We start from the raw sequence: 9,765 nt of genomic DNA, 5'->3' as shown, positions 1-9,765 counted from the left end.
TGAGAACAGGGCAGGAGTAAACAGTATAAAATTTCTTAAAGTGAAAGGAACTTTCCCTTATCAAAGGGGGAGGTTGTGGGAGGAGATGGTTTTTGTGGAAGGTATGAGTTGTTTGAAGTGAATCATACTAGGGATAAGGTTATAATTAAGCATGAAGAGAATTTAAATAAGAGATGTGGTGGCTTTTTCATCCTTGGAGTCCTTCTTTGACGGTGAAAGTTACGGGTTTGCTGCAGTGTTTGGTACGTGGCCAGTGTTGCAGAATAGGTCAGACCAAATGTCTAGTCTTTGCTTTATGATCTGTAAATTTGTTTCACCTCCGCTTGTTTCCTGCTATGTATTGTGGTCTTTTCAGGGCTTAAATTACTTTATTGGTTCTTCAAGTGCCTTTTAAGATAGTCTGCATGCAAACAAATACAGAGGAAGCAAATAGCATTATAAAGTGGATTAAAAAACAGGGAGGGTGTGCCATAGGCAAAATGAATCTTGACTTGCCTAATGTTGTTCTGCTTTTCTAGGTAGCTGTGGGGCTTCATTGGATCTTACAGGTCTTTCAAGAGAAACTGTACCTGGTGCACAGTTTCCCAACTAAGAACCCTTTTTTGCTAGAACAGAGATTGGCTATGTTGCACTGTCACAAGAAGGGGAGGGTTTTATCATGTGCACTGAGCAGGTAGATTGCTAACTTGCCTCCAGAGACTAAGAATTCCAGCAGCCTGTTGCTGTGGCCTAGCATCATGCCATGCCTATCAGCAGAACTGGGAAAGGTTTAGGCTCCATGCTTTTGTGGCACGTGATCTCAGTATTCCGTGGGGAGTCTGGCACATGGAGTACGTGCAGGGCTGTATCCCAGGCAGCTGCTGGGTTATTTGGGGTGAGGTCAGGATGTAAAAGCCTAGTCTGGAATGACAGGGGATTAGGCAGACGTGTTTTGAAAGCCAGACTTCCTTTTGTCCTGCCAGGCTTGTCTGGTGTAGTAGAAGCATGTGGGATGGGGCAATCTGCATTATCTTGCTCTAAGTGTGCATCTGCTTCCCTTGCAGCTTTTCCACAGCTTCATGCAAAGTTTCCTGCTGCAAACATGGGCAGATCAGGGCTGTGGAAGTGTGGTTGTGAACTGAATTAGCGTCGAGGCAGGGGAATGCTTGTGTGCATGTCTATGTGTCTCTTTTAAGACCAGGTCAGTAGCTTGTTTCATTTGACCACAGAATGATAGGAGTTGGAAGAGACCTCTGGAGCAGGTTACACAGCACAGCATCCAGGCAGGCTTTGAATGACTTCATAGATGGAGACTCCACCATCTCTCTGCACAGCTTGTTACAGTGCTCCACCACCCTCAATATAATGAAATTCCTCCTCATGTTTAGATGGACCTTGTTGATGTTCAAGTTTGTGCCTGTTACCTGTTCCCCTGTCATTTGCAACACTGAAAAAAGCCTGGTTCCATCCTTCTGACACCCACACGTTAAGTATTTATAACCATTGATAAAATCATCCCTCAGCCTTCCCTTCTCTAGGCTGAAAAGCCCAAAGTCTCTCAGCCTTTGTAAGATAAAAGGTCTAGTCCCCTAACCCTCTTGTAGCCCTTTGCTGGACCCTCTCAAGCAGTTCCTTGTCATTCGTGAACTGGGGAGCCCAGTACTGGAGACAGTACTTCAGATGAGGCCTCACCAGGGCAGAGTAGAGGGGGAGGAGACCCTCCCTCACACTCTTACTGATGCATTTCAGGATACCATTGGCCGCTATGATACACAGTAGGATACTACTGACCACTGTGCTTTTGATCTTTTGCCTTTTGGAGGAGGATCCAAAAGCAGCCTTTCCTTTTCACAATCCAGAGGCTAACATGCAACTATATGCAAAAGAGTCATCAAGTACATGAGGAGTAGGAGTCTTTTTTAGCTATATATACACATGCACATATGCACTATATATATATATATATATGTATGTAAAAATATATATATATATACTTATTCAACTGAGACAGCTCCTTCTGGATTCCTCGAGGCTGTTCTGACCATATAGGCACAGAATGTGGAGTTAAAGCTGGTAAACAGAGAAGACAGTGAAAACTAATAAGGGATCTAAATGTTATTACAGACATAGAAGATAAGAGTTGAACTTATCTGGGATAAATGCAGTCTAAAGGGAAAGGTGTGTGACTGAAGTATAAAATATGCTATTCAGGAAAAAATATAAACAAGAATGAGATGGATCATCGGAATCAAAGATGCTAAATGGCAATAGATGTGTGTTACTCCAGCTGTCTGCGAGTTTCATGTATGCTGTAGAGAGATTAAAATGAAGCTTGAAATTCTTAGTGCTAGCGGGACCTAAAGTAGATCTGACTCCATCTTCAGACTTTATTTTGCCAGAAATGAGGATGCATGTGAATAATTGTTCACTGGAAGGTTTTTTGAATGTGCTATTTCCCAATATTTTGTATTGCAAGACTGTAATATTTTGGAAAGGCAGATGTGGTAACTGTATATACTGTTGGTTTTTGGAGGAGGATTTGAAAAGGTTAGCAATTTCTTGTGTTTAAATGATAGCCTGTGGCTGGGTTATCTTTAAGTGGCTATAGAATCAGAGTTTCACAGTCTTCAAGTGTTCTACACCATACACAGAAATAATCCTTCTCATAAAGGAATTAGCCAATAAATACATTCCAAACCCCAGATAACAATAGTTTATTTAAAGGACTGATTTTTGGAGCACTTGTTTCCCCTAGGAAGCCTAGTGACAAGACAAGAAACAGGAGAGGCAATGAATTAAAGACATAGACAAACCCTAAAAAAAAAAATAAATTAGCAGAGACAGTAACAAAGACCAGGAACCATAAATGAGGAGAGCTATTGCAGGAACCACTAAAATACAACCTTAAAGAGGTTCAGCCAGATTCTTTGATGATGTGTGATAATAATGTGTTATTCTTCTTATCAGATTGGGTCTTACAGGAAAGAGTTAATGATATTTTTGTCAGGGAGGATTGCAGGGCTGTGCAAAAAAAAAAATAAGGGGGAACAAAAGCAGTTCTGCGCTCTACAGTCTATGTATAGACGTTGTTTTAAATGTCTTCTCATTCTGTAGCTGTAAAATGACCACTTGTGAAGTAATGCAAATAAATGTTAATAATTAGGCTTATAGCTGTTCTAAATCTTTTGCTTTGTAATTCGTGTCTGCCATTCACCTATGTGCTATTTATGTAACTGATGAATTGTGACATATAGTCCTCATAATCAGCGACATCAGTTTTCACTTCCCTTTCATGTGAATCCTGAGCTGATCCGGCTTAACTATCGGATCGGGAGCTGGTGTGGTGGGGCTCTACAGGGAGGCTGGCGGGGTGAGAGGGTAGGTGTAGTGTGGTGACTGGGTTGACCTGGGCTGCGTCCTACGTTACTTGGTTGTTGTGCATGGAGCTCAGGGCTACAGGTGGACACAGGCTGGGCGAGGTCCTGTGACAGCCTGGAAAGGCACAAGGTATGGCCTGGGGCGGGACGCTGGGACCTGCCTGGGTCTGTCAGATCTAAGCACCGAGCCAGGTGCTTTGACCGCGCCACGCTAGGCTGAGTACTGGGGCCGGCGGGCGCCGCCGCGCTGGCGGAGCAGGGCAAGTTGTCGCCCCGCTTCGGCAGCGGGCGAAGATAGCGGAGGCGGCCAGGGTGCGGCCGCAGCGGGAGAGGGGACGAGCGTGGAGCGGCGGCTCCTCCCCCGCCACACCCGGTGCGGCAGGAAGAGGAACAGCCGCGCCCAGCTCTCGGCCGGCCCTGGCCCAGCGCAGCGCTATGGCGGCGGAGGAGATGGACGGACTGGCCGTGTCCCGGCCCCACTATGGCTGTGAGTACCGGGGAGTTCGGGCTCTGAGGATCCGTGCGGCTGCCAAGCAACACCCAGCTCGGCGACGCCCTGCCTGGCCGGTACTGCCCGTCCCTTCCAGGGGCTGGTGCTGGGAGCAGAGGCTGGAGCGCCGCCGGTGCGGGGAAGCCGCTGGCCCTTGGCTCTGGTACTGTCCCGCCGGCGCGGTGGATTCCGCCGATCTCTTCGCGGGCCCCTGGCGCGGGCCACCGTGCCTCCGACGGGCTGGGTGTCGTGGGGCGCGGGAGCGCGCCCATGCTTGACGTTCCTCTCCAGGTGTTAGAGTGCTGGGAGAAGGCGATGGATGGGTAGCGCGGGGGTGTCCTCCGCGTCTCCCGCCGTCGCCTCCCGTGGGCGGGCTCCGTGCCTCGCCCAAGATGTCCGCCGCGGGCGCGGAGGAGCGCGGGGCGGGGGCTCCCAGCAGCGGGAGAGTCGCGGGGGAGTCCCGGCAGGAGCCTAAAACGGGGTCCCGAGTCTCCGCAGCGGCGGTCCGGTCCTTTTACCTTCCCGCGTATTTTAGCGACACCTGAGTTCCTGGGGAAAAATACACGTTGCGATCGGACACCTCCGTCTCCTCGTCAGACTCTTGCTGTGGAGAGCGAGGCTTTAGTTCAAGGTGTCCGAGATACGTGCTCCATTTTGCCACAGTAAAATGAGCAAAGGCGAGGAAGAAGGCCGTGCTGCAGCGGGGGGCCAAGCGGCCGCTGGTCAGCCCGTGCGATGCTGCCCGAGGCCGGGGGCGCAGGGCCGGGGCGGGCAGAGGCGGCAGCAGGTGGAGTGCCGAGGGAGTGGGTGTGTGCTCGACACTCGGTTTGAAGTAAGGAGGAAGAATTGAGCTGGGGAGTCAGGAGGGGAGAGATTTTTTCCCTGCTGGTAGGCGTTACCCTGTGGTCTGGGACAGTTTTCAACTCTTGCAACTTCGGGCGGGGTTGGTGTAATCAGAAAGATGCTTTTGTAGTATTCCAGACTTTCCTGAGAGACCTTTTGCAGATTGATCTAAGATCTTGTTTGATCCCAAGGACTGTAGCTGATACCTCATCACCTCCATGTATTTGCTGAAGACATTGCAGGTGTAAGATAACCTTTGATTTAGAACGGTGTGAGAGATTTCCTATTTGACAAGTCAGTCCATAAACCCTAAACAGGTTGCAGTTTGTTTATTTTTTCTTATTAAAATGAAAGCGTGAATGAGGTGTTCAGCTGCAAGAGTGGAAGCTGAAAGAGCAAGCTTCTGCACTAAGGTTTAAAACACAGAATCTCGAATGTTTAGACATATACCAAATAATACCTAGGTCCTTGGTTTGATCTGAAGATGGCAAGCAGGTTGAGGATCTGAATGATTCTGTTCCAGATGAAGATTGTGTGTAGTATAGCATTTCCATATTATTTTAGAGCTGGACTACGAAGATGCAGGAAGGGTTATAATGCTATGAATATATGTTGTCCTTGATTAATGCAGTTGAAGGATGGATGCAGGAACATGTGGTCACTGCTGTGCAGTTGAGGAAGAGAAAGGCAAAGCTAGAGAAGAAAACAGGAAGATGAAGGAATGTTTCTAAGAAACTGGGAGATTGAAGAAGTTGGATCACAGTGAGATTGAGAAACCAGAGGGAAGATGTCAAGTTTATATGATAAGGGTTTTTTTTCTGTTTAAACAGAACAGGTGTATTTGGTCCTTTGCTTTTCTGAAACAAAACCTGTGAGGAGTTTTTATGGAAAAGGCTGGATCTGATTTTTGGTGTACCTGTTCAATCTTAAAGCACCTAAGAATGTGTTTTCTCTATTTGCAGCTGTCTTGGATAATGAGAGATTAACAGCAGAGGAAATGGATGAAAGACGACGCCAGAATGTAGCCTATGAATACCTTTGTCATCTGGAGGAAGCAAAGAGGTAAAAATAAGTGGTTTCGAAACTGCTGGTGCTTTAAAAGAAATTGTGGTATTTGGCAAGGAGAACAATTTGGATGCATCTTACCTGGTGTATGTGTATAGAATTATTTTTTAAAACAAACACACAAACTGGAAAACAGAGCAACATAAACCCAAAGAAACATAACCCCAAAGCAGTTGACTCCTGAAAGAAAGCTAGGGAGGGACTTTTTACAAGGACTTGTAGCATTAGGAAAAGGGGCAATGAATGGTTTTAAACTAGAGAAGGGCAGATTTAGATGGGACATTAGGAAGAAACTCTTTACTATGGGGGTGATGTGACACTGCAACAAGTTGCCTAGGGAGGTGGTGGAGGTTCCATCTCTGGCGATGAATGAGGTGAGGCTTGATAGAACTCTGAGCAACCTGATTTAATTGAAGATGTCCCTGCTTACTGCAGGGGGGTGTTGGAATATATGACCTGTAGAGGTCCCTTCCAACCCAGTGCATTCTGATTCTGTTATAAAAAGAGGTGAGGTGATGTTTGTATTGGTGAATCCCTTTGCCCCAGCACTTTGGGTAGTAAGAGCAGTGTTTCAGTTTGCATTTTGTAATTAGTCAGGAAATGGATTGTGTGCATTTTGTAACTAGTGGGGAAACAGATTGTGAGCTTAGACTTTCCTTGTTCCCACAAGGATCTAGGCAACTTAGCCAGTGTGTACACTACAGAAAATGATTTCTAGAGCAGTAGAAAAGCATGGAGCACTCATAAAAGTGTATTCTTAATAGTCAACGTCATGTTTTGCCATGGCTCACCGAATACTTCAACCTTCCTTTGTATTCCAAAAGACTACATGGATTAACAGCCAGAAATCTTCATTTTCCATTATCTGGGTGATGAATTTCGGATAAATCTGTGTAAGTCTTCCCCAGCAGGACAGGTGTGTTTTGCTGTAATGATTTTACTGGGCAGGAAATGCTGAGTTTGAAGGTTGCTGCTGGCAGAGTATAATGAAGGGCTTCACTCTAGGATTTTAATATTTTGTGTTGCATTGGCAAATATATTTCAAAAGGGACAGAGAACACTCAGTTTATGGTATTGTCTTTGTGACAATTGTCATTACTACAGGTTGCTTAGTTACTAGTAAATGGTAATTTCCTGTCTGTAAAGATTTGGATGAGTTTTGAAGCAGTAAGAAAGATCTGATTATAAGTCAAAATAATTTCTTCCCTTTGAATCAAAAAATCTACAGAAGCAAATTCTGGGTCATGACAAGGAGAGATGAGTTGCACTATAGCTGTTGACTGTGTTTGAAAGAGCCCCAGGTCCATCACTTGCCATTGGCCTCCAAGTAAATTCTGTCCTAGGTGCTTTTTAACTCTTCCATCCCATGCCTAGTTATGCAAAAAACCCCAAAAAACCAAAACATGCCAAAGTATCAAGCACAGAAACAGCTTCAATATTTTCATCTCTTAATCATGGTGACTTACGCTCTAGGTTAATCATCTTTGACTTTAATGTTTCTTGGCCATTTATCTCCATGTTTGAGTGTTGCCTTGGTATTTATGAGGCTGAGCAACTGGGCATTTGATTTTGACTCACCTTGCCAGAAACCAGATATTTGTACTGTTTTGTCTCAAGATGGGCCTTTGGATGCTTCACTTAATGCCCAGTGGCTGCTAACATGTTTTGTGAAGAATGAAGCAACATCTATGTCACTAAAAATGCAAGTAGTGGTGTGTCAGCCTTCCTGGTATCCACCTTGTCAGACAGAACACTTATTAAGTGGAAGGTCTGCTTGGAGATCTTCAGATACTCTTTTCCAACCCTTAGCCCATGTTTGCTTAGTGGACTGCAGGCTGTTCATACGTATGTAAGTGGGTATTCCTGTCTCCTATAGCTGAAGCCATACTGCTTTGTCTTCAGAGTTAAAGATTAAATGACCAGGAGTGGAACAGATTCCTTAGCTTAATAATTAAGGTACACAAGTGAGAGCAGAAAGGCTTGAGTTTATGATCTACTCCCAAGGAAAAGATTGCTTTTTCTTTCTTCACTGAGCAGTCTTTTTGTAAATAGTTCTTTGAAGTCACACTCTTTTTGGTGCATTCCGGGATACCATTGGCAATGTGGCCTCGAGGGCACATTGCTGGCTCATGGTCATTCTGTTGTCCACTGGGACTCCCTTGTCTTTTTCCACAGAGCCGCTTTCCAGAAGGTCAGCCCTTCACCTGTACTGGTGCAGAGGGTTTTTCCTCCCCTGCTGCAGGACTCTGCACTTGTCCTTGTTGAATTTTATGAGCTTCACCTCTGCATATGTCTCCAGCCTGTCCAGGTCTGGCTGAATGGCAGCACAGCCTGACAGGATGTAAGCCACCCCTCCCAGTTTTGTGTCATCAGCAAACTTGTTGAGGGTCTACTCTATCCCTTCACCCTGGTTATTGATGAGTGTGTTGAATAGGACTGAACCCAGTATTGACCCCTGGGGGACAACCACTTGTTACAGACCTTCAACTGTGGCACTAAGCACAACCCTCTGAGATTTATCTTTCAGCCAGTTCTCAATCCACCCCATTGTCCATTCATCTAACTCACAGTTCCAAAGCATGCTTATGAGCATGCTGTGGGAGATGGTGTTGAAACTCTTGCTGAAATCAAGTAGACAACCTCCACTGCCCTTCCCTCATTTATCCATCCAGCTGTGCCCTTGTACAGATACCAATTGTTGAAGTAGCTCTTGTTAAAGATAAACTATTTACAATACTACAGCTTAAATATGTTTGTAAAGGAAAGGCAATAGTTGCTTTTTTTACACTGAATTAATCTCAAGAGACTTCATTGCAAATCATGGCTTTCTGAAAGGTGATAAGTTGCATTGTTTCAGTTCCCTTATTAACCTGAAATGGGAAAATTCGAGGTACTTCAGCTAAAATGTGTTTTCCAAGCTTCTGCTAAGTATAGGGATGAAATAAAGAACTGGATACCAGTAAGGTAGTTTAAGAAAAGCAAGATCAAGCTTTCTTACTACCTTTTGTACGGTTTGTGGTGTGCCTCAGATGAGTAACTTGTGTGTGGAATACATTAAACCCTGCTCAAAGTAATCTGCAAGTTAAATGTCTGACTGATGTGCCCACATTTCATTTTGAATGTATAACTTTTTTTTGGAGACACTTTGGTTTTATTATCTAACTGTAGAATGAGATCTTTTTTTTTTCCTTTTGCAACCATTTGTAATATTGAAGTATGATGGGATTTTTACAGTTGCAGAGTCAAGAGAAGTAAGCTTATTTGTAAATGTGTTTTCATCTGAGGAGTCTTGATATCTTCACATATAATTCAAGTCATACAATTACAGGAACTAGTATTTGTCTAAAAATAGCTCACGTAATTCCCACCAAAAGTGACCCCTCTAGATCAGGTGAGTGGGTCAAGAAGGTCACTGATTGACATACCAGAACTTGCTTTCATGTGGCATAAATGGAATTCCTCCTTTTAATCCAAGCTAATCAACATTTTTTCTCTATTTTCTTGTATTTCCATTTTGTTCCCCCTTTTACATTTGGTCATGTACTGCTTGCCTTTTTTCTCCTTCCTGCTTCTGTTAGATATTTTGCAAGTCCCATGTTAGATTGTAACCCATGAATATTCATGGATCATGTTTTATGATCAGTAGTTTCAAGTTGAAGTAGCTGCTCTTCAGCTCTCACCACTTCATCTGAAGTTTCTTAGCAGCTCCTGTTTGGACTTGAGGAGATACTTCTCTGTAATTCCTGTACTGGTTTGTTGATGACCTCACACAGCTGGCAGGGAGAGGCTGTCTGGACTGGAAGTGTCTTGGAATGCACATGAGAGCTATATTTTTCTGAGAAGTGGGTGGAGAGAGGTGTGGGGGGGAGACAGTAGAGGAGTACCACCGTCTTTGCCTCATTCTGAATACTTTTTATATGACTCACTGGAAACAGTAATGAAAGGCGAGTGAGGAGGAGAGAAATGACTGTTTGAACAGAGCTCAGCTTGGAGACCAAGGTTTTTATCTTT

The 9,765-nt window shown here is 44.7% G+C and overlaps 1 protein-coding gene across 2 annotated transcripts in view; it reads left to right on the top strand.

Moving 5' to 3' along the window:
* Positions 1–3,668: 3,668 nt before the first annotated feature.
* IQGAP1 (IQ motif containing GTPase activating protein 1) overlaps positions 3,669–9,765 on the top strand; it is a 54,470-nt gene continuing 48,373 nt past the window's right edge. Inside the window, exons 1-2 of one of the 2 annotated variants that reach the window (XM_064157749.1) lie at positions 3,669–3,843; positions 5,652–5,751. In XM_064157749.1, coding sequence (XP_064013819.1) covers positions 3,792–3,843; positions 5,652–5,751 — 152 coding nt within the window. In that variant the 5' untranslated portion in view covers positions 3,669–3,791. Of the gene's footprint in view, positions 3,844–5,651; positions 5,752–9,765 lie in introns of those variants that run through there. The other variant, XM_064157750.1, reaches the window with a different exon arrangement.

The sequence above is a fragment of the Pogoniulus pusillus genome, chromosome 17, assembly GCF_015220805.1.
Source record: "Pogoniulus pusillus isolate bPogPus1 chromosome 17, bPogPus1.pri, whole genome shotgun sequence".
NCBI lineage: Eukaryota > Metazoa > Chordata > Aves > Piciformes > Lybiidae > Pogoniulus > Pogoniulus pusillus.
Note: the sequence above shows the minus strand (reverse complement) of the source record. Positions and strands in the feature narration are given on the sequence as shown.